Source organism: Anas platyrhynchos, chromosome 1 (genome assembly GCF_047663525.1).
Source record: "Anas platyrhynchos isolate ZD024472 breed Pekin duck chromosome 1, IASCAAS_PekinDuck_T2T, whole genome shotgun sequence".
NCBI lineage: Eukaryota > Metazoa > Chordata > Aves > Anseriformes > Anatidae > Anas > Anas platyrhynchos.
In genome coordinates this window covers 178,452,269-178,465,201 of record NC_092587.1, presented here as the reverse complement: position 1 = coordinate 178,465,201, position 12,933 = coordinate 178,452,269, and the positions used below count along the sequence as shown (strand labels likewise).

Below are 12,933 nucleotides of genomic sequence, written 5' to 3'. Positions count from 1 at the left end.
ATGTTATTATTAGTCTTGTCGTTTAGCAGATTATCCCTGAACTCATATGTAAAGGGATATAATCTAGCAGCAGAAACCTACGAAAGTCTAAAACTTTATTCCATTAAGAAGTATCCTTTTTACCTTATGCATTTAATTATCATGTTCCAATCTCTTCATTTAGGAAACTAAAAGCAAAAGCCTCCCACTTACTGTCAACTAAGAAATTAATGAGATTATAATAAGTACCCAAAAAGCATCTAATAACATACTATTATCCAAGTAGTGCAAGCAAGAAAAAAGGTATAACTCGATACAGAAATACTAAGAATTCCAGCAAGATCAAGACACTGATATATTTTTTATCTGACCACGTGTACATCATGACTATTTAAGTGCAGTGACTACATGGAGGTCATTTTAGAAGATTTTAGTAGTATCATAGAACACTGAGAATCTACCCATCTACAGTGACATGACAGTGCTCTAGTTTCCCTTCCACGGCTTCTGCCTTCTCTCTGTGAGAACTGCAACCTGGTATTGTTCTCTAAAAGTCTTTTGAGGTCAGCACCTGCTTTAAAGCAGGAGTTTATGTAAAGAAAAGCAGGTCTACCAGAAAAGTAAATATTTATCAAATAACCCCACCCCTGTTAGTACATGCATACACTGTGTCACTAAACAGCATTAAAGGCAGATTGCAATGGTACTTCCAAAGACAGCTTCAACTACAGTGTCAAGTTTAAGTGGGTAGCACCTATTGGAATTTATGATTCTATGAATTCAATATAGACATTAGCCTGAACTTGCAGTTTTATGAAAATAGCATCATTTTTCCATATGTAATGTAGAGAACTCCTGTTTCAGGCCTCAAACAGGATACTTGCAGATAGTTATCTCAGAACAGTGCTCAAGTATGGATCTAAACACTGAATCAGAGCGAAAACCATCAGTTGAACTACCACAAACAATTTCTGCACTGCTTTTGTGGGCAAATCCTTAACTGATAGACATAAAAAATAACTGTATATTTAATGGATAACCAAACAGAGAAGCCCAATTAATGAAAATAACTTCTGAAATACCAAGCTTCAGCAAAAAGACTGGCATCCTCGAAACGTTTTTGTCCAGCTCCCATTCAAACCATAGCTGTGCGTGATAAAGGAAGTGTATCAGCATCACGGATTCTGGAAACCAGTTCAGCATTCCTTTGATGGCACCCGCAATACTTACTGAACTACTTACCCAGATCACCATACATTTGGGAGGTGTGATACTGTGGAATGTACTGCGTCGCTATGTCACCGGCTCCGGTCACTGGTGAGTACATATGACGTGGTGGAGGGGGTATCATGGCTGGAAGAGGAAGGAAGCCAGGCAGTGGGGGATGAGGTGGCCTGTGTATCACTGCGTGACCGCCAGGATGAAATTCTGGAGCCTGGGGAACCACCACAACCCTTCGAACACCGTTGTCCTCAATAACCTGTATAGTGAGAGACCATGCACCAAAAAAGAAAGGCTTAGTAACAAGCAGGAGAACAAATATGTTGGGAGAGACAGTCTGAAAGGTATGCTTCTGCATATACTTAAACAAAACCAGCAATGGCTAAACCCTTGAGTTTGAGAAAAGGGAAAACACAAAAGGATACGAAAATAAGGGCAATACAAGGGCTATCTACCTTGCTGTTAAGTGTATTAATTGCAATAATGTGCTTAATTTCTCAATGTGATAGGGAAAAATACTGTTGCAAAATCTGAGTGCAATAACATCTTCTAAACAACTAGGTCTATTTATGCCATTAACCTGAGCTTGTCAGCAGGGCTCTTTCCATGCTCATTGATACCACTTGCATGCTCTACTGCTCCTCAGATTTCTTCTGCAGTATAACAACTAGATGGCTTCCTGGAAGTGATTTGATGGGCAGGTGGACCTCACACCACATAAACGGAGAGAAAAAAGGCATAACAGTGCCTGGTGCTCCCAACACGCTCAAGTCAATCCTCCAGTGATAACCCAGGAGGCCCCTGTCAGCACCAGCAGCCACTGTCTGCATCAAGCTGTTGAAGCAAAAAAACCCTACCAGGATGGTAGTCAGCCCTCTCAATACTCCTTTACAACTCAGCATACTTTAAAATAACTTTTTTGTTTGTTTGTTTTTCCTCTGTTAAGATACTCTGCAGCCTGAAAGAAGCCACTTACTACTGAGAAAACATGGGCCTTTGTGACAGCCTCTGCCAGACTGAGGTATGCAAAGAGGTTTGCTGTGTACCTAAAGGTGATCTTGGCATGATTTGAGTCAGATTTACTGTAGGATTAATAACCATAGCACCTGGGATGCCAATGAATACATTGATCTCCACATCCTAATAAAATTCCCCCAAATGATGCCACAACAAGGGCCGTAATGCAAGTTTCTGGATTTTTTACCCAGAAAAGGAAAAGAGGAATCTGGAATATCAGGACAATATTTGAAAACAGGGAACAAGGCAACTCTAAGACATTAAGTTTTCACTGGTATTTGGAATCAGGTGGGACATGCTCACGTAAACCAGTGGGTAAACTGGGGCAACAGGAACAGATTGGGAGATCAAAGCACTGGGTGCCAAGCTGCTCTGACCTCTGCTGTTAGAGATTAACGGTGTAATGCTTGGCTAGATTTAGTCCCGTGTCCTGGTGTGAACACTTCCACCGTGTCTGACAGAAAGCTGCCTGAAGGATCAAACGGTGGTTTTACCATGTTACCACTGGGGTTGGCGTGCGTCTGGAATGGAATTTCTAGTTTAGTCCCCAAATCATCCTGCTCCCTGAACCAATGCAGGGTAAGCGAGGACGGTCTAGGAAATAGTTTCAAAACTTCCCTACTGTAGTAAAAAAAGAAAAATATGTAGGCATAGTTATATGCTTCTGGTGTTATGTAGAACAAAGATCTTTACAGATAAGCAATAACATTCAGAAGACAAAAGTATGTACAAAATGGAGCTGATCCCACCCTACTTATGTGAATAGAAAGCTAGAATTCAATGTAAATTACTTAAGTGAACACAGCTTCAAAAAAAATTATATATATACACACACCAACCATGTGACTTAAAAAAAAAAAAGTTTCACTATTTTCAGTATACATAAATTGTCTCTTACTGGGGAAGAGTAATATTGCAAAGTTGCATATCTGTGCAGCTATAGCTGTGTGGTACCTAAAGGTGGCATATATTAACAGCAGTAAAGCGAAGGAGAACTTCTCTTATTCAAGGAAATTCTCCAAATGTAGTTTTCATCACCAAAATCCCTTTTGTTTACACAAGGAAATTGCAATTTATTATAAATTTGTTTGCAGATAAGTTTATATAGGAAGCAAATTCCTTAAAAACGTTCCGTAGATTATCAGCAAACCCAAGAAAACAAATCATAAACTAAGTAACTCAGAAATAGATACCCCTTTCAAGCTGCAGGGACCTTAAGCTAGGTCTGTGACTGTGCCTCTAAATCAAACACCAGCTCAACTGTATGACCATAGCGGGGGGGGGGGCTAGGAAAAAGCACTATGTGCATCATGTGAAGCATGCCACCTTAAGTTAAAAACAAAACAAAACCAAGCTATTATGCTAATTGTACTAGCAAAACGTGTAGTTCTGGCATAGGCCTCTTTGGTTGTGTGAATCAACCACACATCACTGGGAAATTCACTACAGGCACTGAATGCAGTCAGCTTGGAGAGGATGAATGAAGATGTCTGTGCTTGCTTTCACAGCTCTAGAATTACAGTGCCAAAAGAAAAGGAAGGGAGAAGTAAATCAACGTGTGAATTGCTTTTTATGTATGTGATATAAGAAGAATGTACATGCTTTGTTCTGTAGCTCTCCCCGATCTCCAACAGGGGACAGTGTGCTGCGTCAATGCCAAACAGAAGTTGAAGCAAGCAGAGGTATAACAGAACTAAATGAAAATGGACAGGCAAAATGAAGATGCTGAAGCTGTTCTTCCAGACTGATGGCTTTAGGTGTTTAAGTGGCTTCCAATTTCCCTGAAAATATATCTGAGTTACTGTCTTAAAGATATGAAGAAATCACGGAGGTTACATCGGTGGAACTGCAGTGATAACTCTTAGCAACATCGGCATTTTTTTCCTGTTTGCATGACCGCTATCATATCCTCGAGCTTGTAACAGGAACTTCCAACATAAACCACAACAGCTGGTATGTTTTGTCAGCAGTAAATACTGCAGAAGCCTTATAAACTACAGGTTTTCCTAGACTATGACATTCCCACTCAGATGAAAACAGCAGACATGAGCTCACTCCACCTGTACTCTCAGCTGGAGAGAGGTGAGGCACCTTCGGTTCAAAAGTCAGAGAGCTGTGCCAGCACAACACTTGCCTGGACTAACAAGCTCCAATGAGAGGCTAACAAGCCTGCCCCAGCAAAACTCGGTCCTTCAGCCTGCCTGCTGCAGGCTCTCCTCAGAGGAAGGGTAAAGTCATTTCAGAAAAACGATTCAGATTGTCACAGGTCACACGACTTTTTGAATGCTAAGTGCTTCATCAGCTGAAACGAACTACTGAGGAAATAGAGTAAAATTTCAAACTTCAATTCAAAAATACTTTCAGATCCTTAAAAATGAATTCTAACAGGAATCAAGGCATTTTGCTATGATTTAAAGATAAATGGACTCTCACGATTTTTAATTTATTTTCCTGTTCCAGAACTCAGCTATGAGAGATACATAAGCCAACCTTCAGCAGATCAAAGGTACAACCACGGAGATGCCATGGATCATCCTGCCTGTCCTAGCAGCCTTTTCTGCTACTAGAGGGCAATTTTTCCATGCAGTTCAGATAATTTGTGCTACATCTCCTGGACACTGAGGATTTTTTTGGTTGCATTTTGTGTATTGTATTCTCTTCTGATGTGTACACAGTGAATCAGATGTAGACTGGTCTCAACAACACAATATCATGAGGGAGATTTACATTATGGAAGTGGCATTCATCTGCTCTGGTTTCCAGGTCTGAGCTACTAACCCCTGTGCCCATTCTATAGCTGGGGAAGAGAGAGAGACATCATCTACGAGGCCATATATCCCAGCATAATAACAAATAGAGGTGAGAGGAATTGTCCTTTTAATGTCCTTTAAAGGATGTCCAGGTTATCTAGCTCACATTTAATTTTCAGGCATCTAAATTAGGAATCCCTGAGCAGCAACAAAAGCACAGCCCTACTTCAAGATAAGGCATGGAAATGTGTGTTGTATGGTAACTTATCCCTGGTGGACAGCTGATGTTTTTTCACGTTGTTTGCTACACTTTTTCCAACTGATCTGTTTTACTCCTTATCTGCAGGGAGCTTCCTAGACACGAGCTATGTACGTACATAAAATTACATTGGTGCCAGGAGAAAATACCCGCTAACCGAGAATTCAGCACAATGAACTATCTGGGTCATGAGCTTTTTTCTGTTCAGAGGGCATCTAGTACATTAGGATCCTGAACTAAATAAGGAAGTGTACCTGTTATTGTCATGCAAGTAGTTAATGTATAACTAAATGGGCACACACACTGGCTCCCATCACAGAGATGTTATTGGACATGTCCCATTATTTACCTGCTTGATCGCAGTGACTCTGGTTTGACAGATTCATTTACTGAATTAGCTATTTTGGTTTTACTTCCACAATCTGCATGCACACAACTGAAGAAAGAATCAAAGGGCCATACCTGTGGGGCATATCCAGGAGGCACATAAATAGTAGGCACTGAACCATTTGGGGACATCATTGGAACCTGAGCAGGACCTAAATGGGTTAAAAAAATAGTCTCAAATTATTAAATGGTGTGGTACTGGAAGTTCAAAGAACATACTGAACCGCAAAGTCTCTGTGAAAAATATACAAGATAACATGGATAAACAAAGGCAATGAACTGTACAGATAAAATTATAGCAAAGGGCACTCTTAGAAACATGAGACATTTAATAAAAACAGGAACAAAGTAAAAAGTAATTCTCCAGTAGCTATTTCTCCTTCCTTCTCTGTCAGCTCACTGAAGAACTTTTGGCAAAACTTCTTTGCATGTGACAAGTCAAAAGAAGTGTCCCAAAATGAAGAGGCAACTTTACTACAGAAACAACCAAGCAAACAAAAAATTAGAAACAAAATGTTAAAATCACATTAGTACGCAGTTAAGAGTTGTAAATAAAATTTTTTACTAAATTGCTGCTCTGTTACTATGGGCTCAACACCTAAAATGGCCTCAGTACCACAGGAATGGGAAGTGGCAAACAAGGCACCAACTTCAAATCTCAGGGGAAAGAAATCCAGTGTTTTACAAGCCACTGAGTCTACTCCTACAAATGGTAAGAAGTTGTGATATCACAGTGATCTTTGTACCAAGCAAGCCAGAAAGAACAGAATTCACAGATTCTTGGATAAATATGACACAGTGGAGGTGTGTTAAGGTGGCATTTGTAGATAAAGCACTGCCTGGAAAATCTGGTACCTTCAAAGAGCGCAGGGACAGTGTTACATGCTTGGGTTTTCAAAAAACTTTTGACAATCTTTCTCAAAGACTCTTTGAGAAGTAATGCTGCCTTGGGTTTAAAAGGGAAGAAAGCTTCTCATGAGTAACAACTAACTGGACCAAGGATAGGAAACAAAGATGAAAAGTAAGTGATCAGCTTTCAAAGTGGCTAGAGTGACCAAAGGAGTACCACGGGCACGCAAAAATAAATCTGTTCGATGCATTAACATTGCTGGAAAAGCAAATGAATGCTGAGGTGACAAATTCTTGGTGTGCACTCAGAGAGCTGCAAAGGATCTCAGAGCACTTAATGACTGGATGATAAAAATGAAGAAGAAATCGTGCTGCTATGTGCAAAGTAACGCACCTGGACAAAACCAACAGAACTATTTATTTATAGGGTTAAGCCACAAATTAGCTGGCAACAGGTTATGGATTTACTACGTGTATTTCTAAGGAAAAGCCAACTGAGCTGTTTGGTGGGATTTGCAGACGGAAAGAGAACACAAGATCATCACTCACAGAACTGAGTACAGGCAGAACTTGTTACCCTAGGGTCTAACTTTACGCTGGCCCTCTTAACAGTGTTTATCAGGGAAGAATCAGGAGGCCAGGATTCTTCCACCTGAAGATGGAGGAAAGGTAAAAGGACAAGAAAGAGAGAAATAGTAAGAGACCTACAAAAATCACAACCTGCCCCAAAATAGGAGGATGGATCATTTACACTTTCTCATGTACAAGAACCAGAGGTACTAAATTAGATCATTGAATAAAAGGTTTAAAGTGGAAAAAGGAATTTCTGAGGAAACGCACAGCTAAGTTTTGTAACTCACTGCTTTAAGAGCACTGCAGAAATGAAAGGTTAGGTTCCCAAGCTATTCAACAAATTGAAGTAATTCACTAGGAGCTGTAAAAAAATAATAAAAAATTACTTTTGGTTCAGGAGGCTTGAAAGAAAAGTTATTTCTGTGCATTTGAACCGGTCCTTACGCTCTCCCCTTTAGTATTTGGTACTGGTCTCTATCAGAGCCAGAGCATTTGCATAGGCTACAAGAGGGACTGCATACAGATGTCCTTACATCCCCACATTTATCCAAAACAGGAACAATTCCTGGAGTTTAATTGTTAATGAGAAAATGAAACAGGATGTAATCTAACTAGGTTCTGTGGCATGATGATGAGATTGGAATACAAACACCCTTGGCTGCATTCTCTAAATTTCCAACTCAGTTTAGACTCTACCAAAAGCATCAGCCCAGCTCTTAGTGAACTTTCAACAATACTTCTTCTGAAAGGGTGTCCATAGTTCCACTTTAACATTTGATACACTGTGCTAAGGTCTGCAAAAGAAAAGTACAAAGCAAATGCAAGGTGCATTTTATTGCACTAGCACATCTCGTTCTGATAAGTGTGAACTTGACAGCAAAATAAAGGTAACTATTCCCAAACGCCAAGAGTGGGAAAAAAGGAACAAAAAGCATTCTATAAAAAATGAGGCATGTAATCAAGCTTGACTCCACGTGCTATGGGGACTCCTTCACAATAGGATAAAAAAGTTTTGGAACGTGTTACCTAAAAAGGATCACAGCTTTGTTCTTGATGAAGTGTTAACCCTCAACAGTGGGGAGAAAGGAGAATTTTTAAGAAGGAGGTCTTAATCGAAAGATTAACTGGAACATGTAAAAACCAAGTAATAAAAGCTCTACAGTAAGCTTTACATCGAGAACTGAACCTTCCTCAGCTTTCTGCCGAGGTGAAACTCAAAAATGTTTTGGTTAAAGTTTCCCCAAGTACACTGTGCTGAATCAAATGACAAGTGGTCAAACAAGCTAAGAAGTGCTTTAAAGCATTATCTTAAAATAAATTCCAAAAGGTCAACGGCAACGGAAGCGTATTTATTACAAGTTGTCCTTCAACCAAATAATGGTTTAAATTAATTCTTAAATAAGAGGATGGATTTTACACAGCTTGTATCTTGTACAGTGTACTTGTGGTTTTCATAATGAATACAAGAAACCAAAGCTTTCATTAAACTCACTGTTTTCAGTTATGTAAGTTTCAGGTAAATTGAGAATCAAGCCCACAATTCCTTCAACTTTCATATCAAACTCATGATGCTGGGAGGATGAAGGAACTCTGACACGAATAGCCTGTTTCTTTGTGAGCTGGTGGGTGTTTCTGTGCTTTGCTGCTGGTGGTGTTTTAGACTGTTAAATTTAGACAACATTCTTTGGGTGCTTAAAACAAAAAATAGGGTCCAGGTGAGTGAACCATGCTTCTTCCCAAAGAGAACTGAATGCTTTAACTTTCTGTCTGAACTAACGAAAAAGCAGCTATCTCCAACCCAGTGCAAAGGTTGATCCTCCAAGCCATTCTCGGGATAGATTCCTAATCTAGCAGTCACATGAAGGCAATATATGAACCTAAACGAATGTATCAACTTCGAATGGAGTCAAGTTAGCAGTTTGAAAACTGGCATCCTATCTTTAGCATTTTATGATTCCAGAAAAAATGAAAGTATTTTTAATATTCAAGATTACTTCTGATACATTTTTGATAAGATTTGCGAGTGACTGCAGAATGAGGTTAGAGAGAACAGAAAGCATGGGAACAGAAGTTGACAAAGTTTATGAAAAATTTTAATGGATATGGGGTCTTTGCAGCAAAGTTATTGGTTTCTTGGCAGAAAGCATATTGGCAGCTGTGAAACCATGAAGCAAACTTCCCTGTGTTTAAGGATAAAATGTTAACACGATATACGAGCAGAAATACATTTTTCCCCGTTCCTCTATTTGAAAACAAAAAATGTGAAGATCTTGGCTTTAAAGCAGGATTCTCAAGCTCTTAGGTATTGAGTGGACTGAAACAAGACAAGGCCAGTGTTTTACCATGAGAGTGGCTGGATAAAAAGCACCATTGGGGAGCAGCCTCTGGAAGTCCTGCTAGACAAATATCTCCTTTTCTCCACTGCACGTGAAGGGAATTTTCTTCCTCCAAGCCCCTACGTTGGAAACGTTGATGCTTTTAAGGGGAGATCTCACATCTTCTAACTTCCTTCAGGTAAACAAATCCTCTCGGTACAGAAAGGAAAAATACCGATAGTGGGAGGAAAAGAAAACACCAACAACGCACCACACAGCTGTTTTATGCTTTATTCCTGGGAAACGACTTAGCAAATACCACAAAGCTTTATTTAACCCGAGACGTTTCGGCGTACTTCCACCTCACCTGCCTGAAATCTGCCATCTCACTGCTACGAAAGGTAAACATGAGTAAGGGTGGAAAAGGCAAAAGCTGTCAATACGTGTGTTTTAACGACCTTTTTGCGTTACGATTTTTTTAAAAAACCCACGATGAGAACCGAGACCCCTCACACAGACCCCGCAAACCCTCGTGGAGGGGTGGAAAGCAGAGGGGCACCGAGGGCTCCCCCCGCCCCGGGCTGCGTGGAGCCTCTCGGGGCCGGCTCCACGGCTCGGGGCTCCCCTCAGCGCCCGGCTCGGGAGCCCGACGACATTTGCAGGGCCGCAGCCGGCGGTGCCCTTCCGGGGCACGGCGCTCGGAATGGCCGCCGCTGCCTGGAGCCCCCCCCACCTCCCGGCCGCCCTGAGCGGCGAGGGGAGCCCAGCGCGGCCCCGCACCGCCTCCCCCTTCCCTCGGGTCACCCCTTACCGCTCATTTCGGGCCGAGCCGAGCCGGGCCGGGCTGGCGGCTGCTCCCCGGCGCGCCGCGGCGGGCGGGCGGGGCGGCGGGCGGGGCGGCTCGGCACGGCTCGGCTCGGCTCAGGTGCGCCGCGGCCTGCGGCAGCCCGGGGAAGGGATTTTTGTCCCTCTCCCGGGTTTACTTCAGGGTTGTAGCAGCCACCGGGCCGTCCCCTGTCACCTTAACGAGCAGTCGGGGTCACTGCTGGGGCTAAAGCCTTCTGTGGGGTTTACCTGTCACCTCAGGAAAGGGGGCGCAAAAAGGGCGCCCCGAACAAATATTCCAAATAAATGCTTTTTCCTCAGAAAGACGCAGCTTTCTGGTACCGATTTGTGCTTCGAGACCGATCCGTGCGGATGGTGCAGCTCGCCAAGGCGGCTATACTTAGCGCGAGCGGCGATGAATCACCGCCGGCCCCGGGAGGCGAGCGGCGTTGAGGATTGACTGCGGCACATTAGGTTAACGGTGTCTCCACAACCCAACACCCACACTTTGACATCACGCCGCCGACGATAGGCATCGCTGACGCAAGCGCTGCCAGGCTGGAATACAAAGGCCAGGGCAGCTGCAGCAAGCTGACGTCGCGGCACGGCCGGCCACGCTGTGCTCAATCAATAGTCCCAGATGCCACCAAGAGTTGTGCCGCTCTCGCTCTGACATAACGGCCAAGGCTCCGAAGTTTTATTTCGGGCTCCCAGCAGCTAGATAATGACAAGAATAAAGCCGGTTATCGACAACAAACGAGTGGTCTCTGTTTGGCTTGGGAGCTGTGCAGGGAAAATAGTTCCGGATTAGTACTTCAGGTTACTTCAAGTGTCACAAGGAATTGGGTGCTTTGCTTTTAGTAGGTGCAGTGCAATCAAAGCGAGTAATAACAAAAGAGAAAAGCAAACCCAAAGCTTACTGCTAGGCCTGGGCTGGGGAAGAGGTGCAAGAAGGAACCGGGAGCACCACAAGGACAGGGGCGGCCAGAAGACTTAAGTTTTCAATTTAACACATTCCTGATGCTCTAAATTCATCCTGACCAAACAGTCCCTTCCCCCACCCATCTGTCTACTTTTGTCATCAAGGCTGGGGAACAGCCGCTGACAAAGCAGGAACAGCGATTTAAATATATTAATTGGCTACTAAACTCTATCAGTGGGCTGGAAAACGCGTGGAAAAACAAGGTGAAATGTTCATGTCATTTTGTTCAAAAGCAGGGGAAAAAACATCAGTTTCATGCATGCAGACTTTGGAATAATGGATAAGAGCTGAAAGCCATAAAGCCTAACTACAGTATTTCGACAGATTCCATCCTAATGAGATCCTGATCTTTCCCATGAAACCATACATATGTATTCAGAAAAAAAGGACACAAAATCCCTTCTCACAGGCAAACGTGCGGAGATGACAGATTCCCATAGCACTTCATCATTAATACAGCTATCAGTTTTCTTCTATAATGGCCTCACATATATTCAAAGGACAAAGGTAACAATGGTTTCTGTGTTCACATATTAAACGTGCCTTCATTCCAGCTGTATCTAAACAATGACCGCTGTGCAATTTTGTGATTAAAAAAAAAAAAAAAAAAGATTGCAAACTCATGCCTTTGAATGGTGCAAACTTCTCATCAGGAACTGACACGTGGGAGCTTGCAGAAGGATGATTTTAGTCTTTCCAGATACTCCAATAATAGAAAGTTTTTATATGTGCTTTGTGAAGCTATGGAGGAGCTCAGCAATCAACTCCATCCTACTTCTGTTCAAGAAATAAGTAGCAATGAATCAAAGATGCTAAAGTGGAAATACAATACAGATTTTTACTGTGCAGCCTAGATTATTAAATTGTTCAGCTTGCTTTGCTGTTTTAGGTTTAGACTAAGGGCAATTACTTAATAACTGTAGAAGAGCTATGTCAAAAAATTATGTTCTCTCTCCCTTGTAGTCTTCCAATTTAAATATCAGGTGAACCGTAAGTCATTGCATTTCAAAGGGAGTCAAATGTGATACACCATCCTTAACACACAGAAGCTTTGATTAAAATGTTTTTATTCTTAGCAGTAAGAATAATTTGCACGTACTGCACGGCGTATTTGCTCAGCTTTTTCTCAAAGAGAGTAATTTCCTAGCATTTATGCTGCTGAGCAATATTGATCTGCAACTTCTTCAGACTAATATTTAATATCTGTACATAATGCTTAGTCATTTTCCATTTGATTCACATGACTCAGGATAAACTACAATTTAATCATCTAACAGTAGTTACCGCTAGAATTTGTGCATTTTTGATCATTTTTAAGCTGTTTGCACTGCAGACCAGTAAGTAACAACAAAGTTAAGCTCTACTATTGATAACTGGTTGTAGCTAAGAGGTGAACAGCACAAGTGAGTCTCAACAGCCAGCAGTTGCTGGCTTGCAGACAGCAGCTTCTAGAAAAGAGCACTTTGGTTTGCAGAAGAGAGATTGTGGAAGGCACAGGCATTGACTTCAACTTCTTTTCCTCTCAGGCTGGTTGTGCCAAAAATTAAATTATGTAGTGTAATTACTTGTAAAGGCCTTTTTGGCACCATTATATTCAAGTTATTACACTAATGGGTTATTTTTTCTGTACATACTTACCTGGCTACGCTGATTTCGAACTAGAGGGCAAAATTATCTGGCATATTCTGCTGCTTCAGAAGGGGAACTCAGAGAAGCCCCTTCTCCTTTGCATGAAGTTCTTAATATTCCCAATACCAAGTTACATGTGTGTATATA

At 41.9% G+C, this 12,933-nt stretch overlaps 1 protein-coding gene and 1 long non-coding RNA gene across 7 annotated transcripts in view; one reads left to right on the top strand and one right to left on the bottom strand.

The window, feature by feature from the left end:
- FNDC3A (fibronectin type III domain containing 3A) overlaps nt 1-12,933 on the bottom strand; it is a 112,287-nt gene that overhangs the window by 41,000 nt on the left and 58,354 nt on the right. For 5 of the 6 annotated variants that reach the window (XM_038173523.2, XM_038173524.2, XM_038173522.2 and 2 more), the window contains 2 exons: nt 5,689-5,765; nt 1,222-1,459 (listed from right to left, as the gene is read on the bottom strand). In XM_038173523.2, coding sequence (XP_038029451.1) covers nt 1,222-1,459; nt 5,689-5,765 — 315 coding nt within the window. Of the gene's footprint in view, nt 1-1,221; nt 1,460-5,688; nt 5,766-10,161; nt 10,239-12,933 lie in introns of those variants that run through there. The other variant, XM_038173525.2, reaches the window with a different exon arrangement.
- On the top strand, nt 6,647-10,932 carry LOC113845548 (uncharacterized). Its single transcript, XR_003501212.3, has 2 exons — nt 6,647-9,751; nt 10,497-10,932. It is a non-coding gene; the product is annotated as an uncharacterized lncRNA (long non-coding RNA).